Source organism: Schistocerca serialis, chromosome 12, assembly GCF_023864345.2.
Source record: "Schistocerca serialis cubense isolate TAMUIC-IGC-003099 chromosome 12, iqSchSeri2.2, whole genome shotgun sequence".
NCBI classification, from domain to species: Eukaryota; Metazoa; Arthropoda; class Insecta; order Orthoptera; family Acrididae; genus Schistocerca; species Schistocerca serialis.
In genome coordinates this window covers 84,166,841-84,180,428 of record NC_064649.1, presented here as the reverse complement: position 1 = coordinate 84,180,428, position 13,588 = coordinate 84,166,841, and the positions used below count along the sequence as shown (strand labels likewise).

Here is a 13,588-nt window from a genome sequence, read left to right as displayed (position 1 = left end):
CACTTCTTGGTGTGAGCTGCAGGTGGCCAGCTGCGTCCTTTTACTCGCCTGCATGGCATAGCTGAGATCACAGCCATGAACAAGCGCCCACTACCTGGCATTCGAACCTGTGGCCCTCACCTCGGGAAGTCTCTGGCATGTGTCAGGAATGCCCGCAGCAGTGAGCTGGCAGCTGACTCAGCACTTCTTGGTGTGAGCTGCAGGTGGCCAGCTGCGTCCTTTTACTCGCCTGCATGGCATAGCTGAGATCACAGCCATGAACAAGCGCCCACTACCTGGCATTCGAACCTGTGGCCCTCACCTCGGGAAGTCTCTGGCATGTGTCAGGAATGCCCGCAGCAGTGAGCTGGCAGCTGACTCAGCACTTCTTGGTGTGAGCTGCAGGTGGCCAGCTGCGTCCTTTTACTCGCCTGCATGGCATAGCTGAGATCACAGCCATGAACAAGCGCCCACTACCTGGCATTCGAACCTGTGGCCCTCACCTCGGGAAGTCTCTGGCATGTGTCAGGAATGCCCGCAGCAGTGAGCTGAAGAGTGGCCCGCCGCTGGCTGGCTGCAGACCCCGCATTGGCCTCGGAGTCTCGAAGCAACGACCCGCCGTGGACTGGGGCACTAGTTCCCCATCTGTTGCTGTGTGTAGCCCGGTGGTGTGAAACTCCCCGCCGGCCTGATTGGCCGAGCGGTTCTAGGCACTAAAGTCTGGAAATGCGCAACCGCTCTGGTTGCAGGTTTGAAGTCTCCCTCGGGCATGGTTGTGTGTGATGTCCTTAGGTTAGTTAGGTTTAAGTAGTTCTAAGTTCTAGGGGACTGATGACCTCAGTAGTTAAGTCCCATAGTGCTCAGAGCCATTTTGATACGCCCGCCGTCCAGGAGAACTGCCATACTTAAATGAATCTTGTTAGAAAATGGCATCTATTTGATACGTCGTGGTATGGGAAAACTTAACCAAAATGTAAGGTAAGCAGAGCTCAATGGCTGCAGGGAGTGAAAGTGTAGAAGCAAATGAGGTTACAGTTTCAAACACAATTTAATTGTATTAAACATTAAAAAGCACTTTTTCACTGGTGTTTTATAGTTCTATACAACAGTGATTCTTCCAGAAGCAATCTATGCAGCTGAAACAATGGTGATTGATGGTCATTCAAAAATTAAGGAAATAGAAAAGCAGGAAAGAAAAATTCTCAGGAAGATTTACGGTCCATTCAACAAAAATGGCATTTGGATGAAGAAAGATCAACATAGCAACAGATGAAATCAGAAAGCGCCGGGCCAAATTTTATACACACATCTACAGGATGGAAGACTCCAGAACAGCAAAGAAATTATTCAATATTATAACAAGGAGTAAATGTGGCACAGAATGGCTGAAAGAAGTCCAGAGGGATCTACAGCAGATCAACATATAAAATCTCGAAGATCGCACCGAGTGCCGGCATAAAATCACTAGTGTGAAGTTTGGGGAAAGAACATAGCGTCAGCCTGGTAAAAAATGGACAGAGGAACGGAAGAAGGAGCATTCTGAGAGGATGAGGAGGTTTTGGGAAGCAAAGAAGAAAAAACATCCGAAGATGAAATTATGAATTCAAGTTCGATCGCTCTCCTAAAGGGGAACAATCGTTATAATATAATAATATAATATATATTGTTCTTATGGTCTTCAGTCCTGAGACTGGTTTGATGCAGCTCTCCATGCATACAATAAGGCTGCATGCCCTCAGGAAAAATGACGGCTGTAGTTTCCCCTTGCTTTCAGCTGTATATATATAATCACAAAACACAATAAAATTTTCTAAACTCCAGGACTGAAGGGCCACTGAACATTCACAACTGTAATGTCAGAATGACAATCTTAAGATTCAAGATAATCACGGTCTGAAGGACCCTACACTTTTGATTAATTATTGACCAATACAATTAGTTACTGAAGGGAATGACTTTAATGATTCGGCCAGAAAGGCCAATCAAATATAATCACAAATGCTGTTTTGGTAATGCTATAAGAATGCAAAACCAACAGTTAATTTACTTCGTCCAAAGGAGCAGTAAAGACCAAACGACAAATTCATATACCAAAGGTGTTTTTTTTTTTAATGAAACAAGCTAACAAGATAAAATTAATAACCAAAAGGGGGAGTGACGTCGCCACTCGGCCCGAGGGACCTGAATATCAGTAGTAATAAATATTTGAGAATGGTTGAAGTTAGTGAGTTAGCACATAAAACCACCACTAGGAAAAATTTACAATCAGCTGTGCTAGGACTGCCTGCTTTACCAATATGGCGCAGACCAGCAGAACAACTAGAAACTTCACCAACTTGGTGAATCGTCCACATAGGGCATGACAGCAACTCCCTATAACACATAAAATAAAAATTACTAAACATTGAAACACGTGGTTTAAAATATAACGCCAATCTAGGCAGGAACTGTTAATGATGCCCACAGGCCTTCGTAAATCTTTGACTTAGTAAATGTGATGGCCAGTAGTAAATAATAATATCACTCAAATTGTAAAACACAAGATCTTTATTGCACTTGGGTCAGAATAAAATTTCAGCCACAGATAATATTTTAGGTTCAGTTATTAAGGCACAGAGTTAACACTCTTTCCTAGTGATAGTTACACTTGACAATATAAGAACAAATCATTGAACCGGGATTTCGGGCACACCAGAGCCTACTAAAATTGCGAAACACCATAACGCACGACCTTGGAGATAAACACACCCGACGACACAGACAGAAATTGAGTGAGACACATCAAGTGAAGAAATTTTCACCGTTATTCCGGAAGGCAGACAAGCATTCAGCGACAGGTTGCAACCAGCACCAACTCGAGTTATGTCAATCGCCCCAGTTCCGCCATAGCAACGCGGACACGCCGCGTCGACAGTTGCCACGCCGAGCTTCCTTATCACACAGCCCGTCCAGAACGACTGCCCCCGTCCCGAGTACACAAGCTCGTAGCAATCACGTGCGTTCACTGGAAGTCGCACCACCTTTCCCGCAACATTGCGCTGCCACACAACCAGAAACTAAACTCCCCATCTCAGTCCGGCAGCAGCATTCAATACTCTCGTTGTCAGCAGGTCTCTTCCTAGAACGCCGTGGCCTCCGAAATTTAAAAGCAAACAGACCAATCGCGGCAGAGCAAAGCTAAGGCTCCGGAAGACGACACACCACACCTAGGCAAAGGTGAAGATGATACGGTTCACTGTTTATACTCGGCTGTGCGCCTCTGTTTTGCCGAGTGCACCGCTTCGTGTCACGTTGGCATAACACTTAGGTTGGCCAGTGGCCCTCTTCTGCCTGTGACTTGTGCCATGGAAACTGCTGTTCGCGCCCTCTCTGGCATTTCCATGCCCCTGTGGCCTCTATTTGCCTTTGCAACTGCTGGTATGCGTAACTTACTGCAATCGGCCCGCAACTGGCTGTAACTCATACTTCGCACAGAACTAACTTTCCCTATCCTAAACGATGGTGCCGCTATACCATGGATGGCAGTGCATGCTCTGCAGAATGTTCTCATGCTGGCCACAAGATGGGTGAGGAGGTCTCATGTCAGAGTGTTCCATTACTCCATCATCATGGTCAACAAACACTGGATGGTCGTTAGTGCATGTTGACATGTGTAATATCTTTCGCCAATGCATTCCACAGGTGCTCAATGGGATTTAAATCATTGAATCAAATAAACAGGCATGCCAGTCCATTAGCCTAACATTCTCTTGTTCCAAGAGCCCCTCGACATGCACTGTTCGATGCGGTCACACATTGTCATCCACAAAAATGAATTCACGGCCAAATGTACTCCTGCAAAGATGCACATGAGGAAGGAGTACAGTGTCACAACAACGTTGCTCAATGATTTGGAAGCCAGTACGCCCATGGAACGTCATGCTTCCCCACACTATAAAACTGGACCACCAAAATGATCATGTTCGACAGCGCTAGATGTATCTTCTGTTGAGTGGTACTTAAGATAAGTAAATAAATTAGAGAAATTAGAAAATAAATGAAAAACTTGGTTTATTTTAGTTACATACTGGCAAACAGCGGGCAGAACAGCAGAGCAGAAGAGACAATGACCATGAAGTCAGCAAGTTCCACATAAGCGGACGCTGTCGATTCAGCCGTCAGGGCATCGCCCAACCAGCTCACGTGTTTCTCAGTTGTCACATGTGAGCAAAGGCCCTCGCCTACATTCCAAGAGCCATGACCAACGTTAAGAAGATTCTTCGAGAAGCTTTTCAACGTGACAGAAGAGGCAATGACCGTGAAGTCGTTCACCTCCAGTAAACTGAAGTGAATAAATACGCGAGACGCAGTGGGCCCGACGGACGAAGTAAGAAGAGAAGAGTAGCAGTAGCTTTCAGTCAGTTTCGGTGCTGAAGACCGTCATGCAAGAACAGACTACATCATGCACAGACACACCAAGTCCGCCGCTGTAATGGAATAGCAAGCAGCAGCCTCGGCGCCAGAAGACAGAAGTTAAAAGGTATTTGAAGACTGATTTTTATGTACCTGGGTGATTCGTGAGGACGGGAAGGAGATGACCTCCCATCAGCAGTCACCTGTGAGCTGGGATGAAGACCTGACAGCCGAAGACTGGCAAGTGGGAGTCCGTTGTTCAAGTCCGGGACACTGGCCTTCCCCCGCCGCGCCGCTCCGCTGGCCGACGCACAACACACGCGGCCGCTTAGAGATGAGAAATACTGGGACGCCACATCCAAGGTATCACCATCCGATGCACGACTTTGCTCTCAATAATTAAACGTGTCACACCGCGCTGCGCATCTCCAGTCAGCTGGGCGTGACAGCGACACGAGATACACACTGCCATGCGTAATCAGACGCCGCCGCCGCCGCTGCCGCAGCAGAAGGCTTCACAAACGACACAGCTGCCGTTCTCCGAGCCAGAACATCGAGTAAGGAAACAGTTGTACGAAACTTGCAATAAAAGTTTTCTTATGAAAAAATGCTGTTTCATTCTACCTCATACCCGAGCCAAGGAAGAACCCACCCTGCTGACATGTTGTTAAGAGAGAAAAATTAATTAATTTAGTATTTTCATCCTGACAGAATGCTTTAGAATCAAATGCCCTTTGCAGTAATACTCATCCTGACAACTGACTAGCATCAAAAGAGAAAACCCAGTTACATTTAGTGACAGAAGTGTTATACTTCATATGGCGAGAGGTGAGAACACATAATGCACCCAGCAGCTACCATTGGCAGGTGAGTATGTGTGTGTGTGTGTGTGTGTGTGTGTGTGTGTGTGTGTGTGTGTGTGTGCGTGTGTGCATGTGTGCATGTGTGTATGCATGTGCATGTGCGATTCGAGTCTGCTCATCATGTAGTAACTTAATTTTGTGTCTCATCGATTATATGTACAATTTATCTCAATGATGTGGAAGGAGTTATTTTACATTCATATTGCACAAGTGTTAAGCGGAGTAGGGCGTCAAACGGGCCGACTTGGAGCAGGAGAGGCACCACAGGACATTTTAATTTCCACTGTCTATACTTTTACAAATAAGGTCATAAAACGTTGTCAGCATGACCAGGAAGGATTCAGAATTCACACTTAACTACATCCACATTTACATGGATACTCTGCAAATCACATTTAAGTGCCCGACAGAGGGTTCATCGAACCACCTTCACAGTTCTCTATTATCCGAATCTCGTATAGCATGCAGAAAGAACGAACACCTGTATCTTTCAGTACGAGCTCTGATTTCCATTATTTTACCGTGGTGATCGTTTCTCCCTATGTAGGTCGGTGTCAACAAAATATTTTCGCATTCGAAGGAGAAAGTTGGTGAATTTCGTGAGAAAATTCCGTCACAACGAAAAACGCCTTCCTTTTAATCCTGTATCATTTCAGTGACACTCTCTCCCATATGTGGTTCATGGTGTGGGTTCCTGTAGTCATGTCCTAGCTCATGAACCACGGGCAACGTATGAGTGGCCAAGTAAGTCGTCCCGACACTCGGGGTACCAGTTACTTTGGAATAAGGCTGGGCATCTCGGACATATTCTGAGTCGTGGTCACCTTTCTGCTCATACGGCAAAGACTACCAAATCCACCGGTTAGTCCCTCAACCGTTAGGGGTAAAACCCAATGGGACTCGGGGCAAGTAAGGCTAGCAACCTGCTTCCCTGGTACTATAAATATGATGCTGGCAACAATCAGAGCAAAATGCCTCGGACCTTTGGAGGTGACGGAGTCCCACCTCTAACTGACAAACCAGGGACTTCTAAGATACGACTTGGCAAACAAATGGTAATGAGATGGGGAGCTATTAATATCAATGGGGGCTACTCTGGGAAGAAGGTAGAGCTGGCAGAGGCTGCAAGTAAGATAGGGCTGGACGTTTAAGCTGTTAGTGACATTCGGGTAAGGGGTGAGAAAGAAGAGGAAGTGGGAGAATACAAGGTCTACCTGTCAGGAGCCAAAGCAGGAATAGCACAATGGGGTGTAGGGCTTTACATCAGGAAAGAAATGGAACCCAGCGTAGTTGCAATAAGGTATGTAAACGAACGACTGATGTGGATGGATTTGACAGTGTCTAGCAAGAAAATTAGGATTGTGTCAGTATATTCACATTGTGAAGAGACAGATCAAGATAAGATGGATAGTTTTTATGAGGCACTCAGTGATGTAGTTGTTAGAGTAAAGGACAAAGACAGTGTTCTGCTCATGGGTGATTTTAACGCCAGGGTTGGAAATCGAACAGAAGGGTATGAAAAGGTTATGGGTAAATTTGGAGAGGATATGGAGGCCAACAGGAACGGGAAACAACGCTTGAATTTCTGTTCCAGTATGGGCTTAGTAATCACAAACTCCTTTTTTAAACATAAGACCATTCACGGGTATACTTGGGAAGACAGGGGAACCAGATCTGTCATTGACTATATAATAACAGATCAGGAATTCAGGAAGGCTGTGAGGGACACACGTGTATTCAGGGGATTCTTTGATGACACTGATCATTATTTAATCTGCAGTGAAATTGGGATTGTGGGGCCGAAAGTGCAGGAGGTCAGGTCCATATGTAGGAGGATAAGAGTGGAGAAACTTCAGGATAAGGAAATCAGGCACAAGTACATAACAGCGATCTCAGAAAGGTACCAGTTAGTTGAATGTAGTCAATTACAGTCATTGGAAAAGGAATGGACAAGGTACAGGGACACAATACTAGTAGTGGCTAAAGAATGTCTTGGAACAGTAGTGTGTAAAAGCAGGATGAAGCAAACAGCTTGGTGGAATAACACAGTTAAGGTAGCCTGTAAAAGGAAAAAGAAGGCGTATCAAAAATGGCTACACACTAGAACTCAGGTAAACAGAGAGAGTTATGTTGAAGAAAGATACGAAGCCAAACAGATAATTGCAGCATCCAAGAAGAAATCTTGGGAAGACTTTGGAAACAGCTTGGAGACTATGGGTCAAGCTGCTGGAAAACCATTCTGGCGTGTAATTAGCAGTCTTCGAAAGGGAGGTAACAAGGAAATGACAAGTATTTTGGACAGGTCAGGAAAACTGCTGGTGAATCCTGTGGATGCCTTGGGCAGATGGAGGGAATATTTTGAAGAGTTGCTCAATGTAGGTGAAAATACGATCAGTAATGTTTCAGATTTCGAGGTAGGATAGGAATGATGATGGAAATAGCATCACATTTGAGGAAGTGGAGAAAATGGTCAATAGATTGCAGTGCAATAAAGCAGCTGGGGTGGATGAAATTAAGTCGGAACTCATCAAATACAGTGGAATGTCAGGTCTTAAATGGCTACACAGGATAATTGAAATGGTCTGGGAGTCGGGACAGGTTCCATCAGACTGGACAAAAGCAGTAATCACACCAATCTTTAAACATGGAAGCAGAAAAGATTTTAACAACTACAGAAGTATCTGTTTAATCAGCGTTGTGGGTAAAATCTTCTCAGGTATTGTTGAAAGGAAAGTGCGAGTATTAGTTGAGGACCAATTGGATGAAAATCAGTGTGGGTTTAGGCCTCTTAGAGGTTGTCAGGACCAGATCTTTAGCTAAGCAGAAGATGTCGAAGCACCAAGAGTGCCGTCCACATTTACAAGTGTTTTGTAAACAAGCAATCGTCGGCGACGACGATAACAACGTTTACGAACCATTGTAAGAAGCAGTGCCTCAGTGGCTATTCACTCACACAAGAGTGAATGCGCTAGACAGGACAGTGTGCTCCTTATATAGCATCAGTCCTGGCGCACGCAGCGGATGTGGACTGCTGGGCGCCCATTCATAAGCGCGCCGGCAAATAATGGAGAAGTGTTAAGAGTGGAAAAGGGAATTGTATCTATGCTTTATAGATATAGAAAAGGCATATGACCGGGTTCCTAGGAGGAAGTTATTGTCTGTTCTACGAGATTATGGAATAGGAGGCAATCTTTTGCAAGCAATTAAAGGTCTTTACATGGATAGTCAGGCAGCAGTTAGAGTTGACGGTAAATTGAGTTCATGGTTCAGAGCAGTTTCAGGGGTAAGACAAGGCTGCAACCTGTCTCCACTGTTGTTCATATTATTTATGGATCATATGTTGAAAACAATAGACTGGAGGGGTGAGATTAAGATATGTGAACACAAAATAAGCAGTCTTGCATATGCGGATGACTTAGTTGTGATGGCAGATTCGATTGGAAGTTTGCAAAGTAATACTTCAGAGCTAGATCAGAAATGTAAGGACTATGGTATGAAGATTAACATCTCCAAAACGAAAGTAATGTCAGTGGGAAAGAAACATAAACGGATTGAGTGCCAAATAGGAGGAACAAAGTTAGAACAGGTGGACGGTTTCAAGTACTTAGGATGCATATTCTCACAGAATGGCAACATAGTGAAAGAACTGGAAGCGAGGTGTAGCAAAGCTAATGCAGTCAGCGCTCAGCTACGATCTACTCTCTTCTGCAAGAAGGAAGTCTATACCAAGACTAAGTTATCTGTGCACCGTTCAATCTTTCGACCAATTTTGTTGTATGGGAGCGAAAGCTGGGTGGATTCAGGTTACCTTATCAACAAGGTTGAGGTAACGGATATGAAAGTAGCTAGGATGATTGCAGGTACTAGTAGATGGGAACAATGGCAGGAGGGTGTCCACAATGAGGAAATCAAAGAAAAACTGGGAATGAACTCTATAGATGTAGCAGTCAGGGCGAACAGGCTTAGATGGTGGGGTCATGTTACACGCATGGGAGAAGCAAGGTTACCCAAGAGACTCATGGGTTCAGCAGTAGAGGGTAGGAGGAGTCGAGGCAGACCAAGGAGAAGGTAGCTGGATTCGGTTAAGAATGATTTTGAAGTAATAGGTTTAACATCAGAAGAGGCACCAATGTTAGCACTGAATAGGGGATCATGGAGGAATTTTATAAAGGGGCTATGCTCCAGACTGAACGCTGAAAGGCATAATCAGTCTTAAATGATGATGATGATGATGATGATGATCTCTCCCATATTTCGCTATAATACAAAACGTGCTGCCTTTCTTTGAACTTTTTCGATGTACTCCGTCAGTCCTATCTGGTAAGGATCCCACGTCGCGCAGCAGTATTCTAAAATAGGACGGACAAGCGTAGTGTAGGCAGTCTCCTTAGTAGACCTCTTACATTTTCTAAGTGTCCTGCCAATAAAACGCAGTCTTTCGTTGGCCTTCCTCACAACATTTTCTATGTCTTCCTTTCATTTTAAGGTGTTCGCAATTGTAATTGCCAAGTATTTAGTTGAATTTACGGTCTTTAGATTTGACGCATTTATCGTGTAGCCGAACGAATACCTTTTACCACTCATGTGGATGACCTCACACTTTTCGTTATTTAGGGTCAACTGCCACTTTTCGCACAATTCAGATATCTTTACTAAATCGTTTTGCAATTTGTTTTGATCTTCTGATGACTTTATTAGTCGATAAACGACAGCGTTATCTGCAAACAACACAGATCGTTTATATAGATAAGGAACGCCAAAGGGATTCTAACACTACCATGGGGAACGCCAGAAATAACTTTGGTCTTACTCGATGACTTTCCGTCAATTACTTAAACTGTGACCTCTCTGGGCTGGCCGAAGTGGCCGAGCGGTTCTAGGCGCTACAGTCTGCAATAGCGCGACCGCTACGGTCGCAGGTTCGAATCCTGCCTCGGCCATGGATGTGTGTGATGTCCTTAGGTTAGTTAGGTTTAAGTAGTTCTAAGTTCTAGGGGACTGATGACGCTAGAAGTTAAGTCCCATAGTGCTCAGAGCCATTTTTTGACCTCTCTGACAGGAATTCACAAATCCAGTCACATAACTGAGACGATGGAAGTGGAAGTTCGAAAAAATAACAAAATAAATTTTATTTACATGTGGAACTTCATCATTTTTTCACTTGTTGTTGGCTGCATTTGTTGCTATAGGTACACTTTTCTTCAGAAGTAAGAGAGAGTCTTCGATGAATTTTGCTCAGAACACTAACCATAATTAGAGGTGTAAGGAACTCTAGAATTTATTTAATTGATGGAAAAATGAATGAGCCGTTACATTTTAGACTTCATGGTAAGAAGAAACTCAAATTTTATTTATAATCATCTTAATTTTTACCACAGTTTTAATTAGATTTGGATAATTCTAGAGTTTCATTCACCTGTAAGCATTGTTTGTATGCTGCGCAAAATTTATCCAAGACTATCTCTTACTTATGAAGAAAAGTTTACCTATAGCAACAAATGCAGCCAATAGTAAGTGAAAAAATGATGAAATTTCAAATGTAAAACAATTATTTTGCTGTGTTTTTGAACTTCCACTGCTATGAATGTGAATCCTGAATCCTTCCTGGTCATGCTGACAAAGTTTTATGAATTTATTTGTAAAAGTATAGACAATGGAAATTAACATGTCCTGCGGTGCCTCTCCTGCTCCAAGTCGGCCCGTTTGACGTCCTACACCCCTTAATAAATAGAGAAACATGCTGAGCATAAACGAATTTTCGTTTAATAAAGTCAGTAACTTGTACCCACGACATTTGACACGTTGCATGAAAGGGAATTCTTCTGCAGAACAGAAGATATTCTCAAGCAGAATAATCTTAGTTTTCAGATTTAACTTAACTATCTGTGAGACTTTGTATATCACTGTGGGGAGTCATCAAAATTTTTGGTGGCAGCATTGTGCACCAACTTCCCGTGTTAATGGCCTTACTGTGGAATAATGAATATAATTTTGTTTTCCTGTCTTCTAATTATGTGCAAAATCGTTGCTTTTGGACTTAAACGGCGTGTTACAATAAACGTCATCAGGGAATAAAAACACTGACGACCAGTACTCAGCATGCCAAATTCCTTAAAAAGATGTCGAAAAGGTGGTCACAAATGAGCACCACATATTATTCATACAGCAATAAGGCATGATTTTGAACAGTGAAAATTTACCATCCAAAAGTTGAACAACCGCACAATGTTTTTCAATACGCTGTGTTAAGTAACTGACTAGTCTCTCCGCGAGATTTTCAATGTTTCGAAGTTCAAATGTCACTGTAGTGAGTTATTCCAGAAGTTCAAAAAAGGAGTTATCTACTTAAATTCTCGCAATAATCACACCTAAAATTTATTAATTTCTGCCTTAAGATATTTTTTTTTCGCCATGTGTTACATTTAAAACTGGTGTAGCACCTGTATATGTGAAGCACTAGATAATCTATCGTTCTGAAATGGAGAGTGAGACCATTTGCAGAAAACCATTTACTAATACTTTTAAGAACATTATCTGCTAGTTCTGTTGCTGTACGTATCTATGGATCGATTACAATACTAGTGTCATCTACAAAAAGAAATAACTTTGCTTGTTGCATGTTAGACAGAAGGTTGTTTACAGGTAAGAAAAAAAATATCTCTGAGCGCTATGGGACTTAACATCTATGGTCATCAGTCCCCTAGAACTTAGAACTACTTAAACCCAACTAACATAAGGACATCACACAACACCCAGTCATCACGAGGCAGAGAAGAGCCCTGACCCTACACGTAAGAGGTACAATAGTGGACCTAAAACTGAGCCTTGTGGAAACCATTAAGTGACTTCTCCCAGTTAGTATAACCTCCCCTGAATACAGTGGTTGCATTACTAAGCAGAACTTTCCGCATTCTTGTGGTTATATATGACATTAACCATTGGTTGTCTATTTCATCAGTTCCATAAAACCTTAGGTTACATGGAGGGTATCGCGATTAAAAAAGGCCACAGACAGGTCACAAGAAAAAGCAACCAGTGCTATTTTGTTCTTTAACGCTTGTAAAATTTTGTGGACGAACACGTGAACGTCGTTCTCAATTGCGCAACCCTTTCGGAATCCAACGTGTGATTTACTAAAAATATTACTCTCACTCATGTAGTATACTATTTTAGAATACATCATCTTGCAGCGTCAGAATAAAGTCGAGCATTTCACCCCTATTCTAACGCATTTCCCAGAAACAAGATGCGATGTACGGCTGGGCAAGAAACACGTCACAAAATGACTGTGCTGAGCACGTCCCGTAAAACTTTTATGTCGCCGTTAATGTCAGAATCTCAAAACTATTATGGCCTGTTTTATGGGTTTGCGTGTAAGAAGCATGGATCATACCCATGCGGAAATTCTCGTATAATGTTTATGTTGACAGGACTCAGTGCGTGTTTTTTGCAGGATATGAATCACATGTGGGCTTACGCTGCATAGCACAGCGTTGTTAGTGCGCAATAAAATGCACGCTATTGACATAAGTTCGACAAAATTTGAATTAAACAGAAAGGAGGCAAAACAACATTTGGGAGCATGAACGTAAACAACAGTACACTCACTAGTGCTAATAGAAGACTTCAGGTCGTCAAGCTGCGAAACAAAAGAACGAAAACGTGTATATTGAATATCCCACAACATAGAGTTTTTGGCCACTGCTGCAGTTAAACTATAATAGTTAGTGCAGCAAGTTTCAAAGTAGATCTAAAAATCAGTTGCAATACACTGAGGAGCTAAAGAAACTGGTGCACCTGTTTAATATCGTGTACAGTCTGCCAAAGTACGCAGAAGTGCCGCAGCACGGTGTGGCATGGACTCGACTAATGTCTGAAGTAGCGCTGAAGGGAACTGACAGCACGAATCCTGCAGGGCTGTCCATTAATCCGTCATAGAACGACGGGGTGGAAATCTCTTCTGAACACCACGTTGCAAGGCATCCCAGATATGCTCAATAATGTTCATGTCTGGGGAGTTTGGTGGCCAGAGGAAGTATTTAAACTCATAAGAGTCTTCCTGGAGACACTCTCTAGCAATTCTGGACGTGTGGGGTGTTGCATTGTCCCGCTGGAATTGTCCAAGTCTGTGGGAATGCGCAGTGGACATGAATGGATGCAGGTGATCAGAAAGAATGCTTACGCATGTGTCACCCGTCAAAGTCGTATATAGATGTATCAGAGGTCCCATATCACACCACCTGCACACGCCCCACACCATTACAGAGCCTCCGCCAGCTTGAACGGTCACCTGCTGCCTACTGACACGCAGCGTCCATGGATTGCCGGCACGGTAGCTCAGCGTGTTCGGCCAG

General features: G+C 43.4%; 1 protein-coding gene across 1 annotated transcript in view; it reads right to left on the bottom strand.

Moving 5' to 3' along the window:
* Positions 1 to 2,307: 2,307 nt before the first annotated feature.
* LOC126427955 (proline-rich protein HaeIII subfamily 1-like) overlaps positions 2,308 to 13,588 on the bottom strand; it is a 77,223-nt gene continuing 65,942 nt past the window's right edge. The window contains exon 3 of the mRNA XM_050089844.1: positions 2,308 to 2,352. Coding sequence (XP_049945801.1) covers positions 2,308 to 2,352 — 45 coding nt within the window. The remainder of the gene's footprint in view (positions 2,353 to 13,588) is intronic.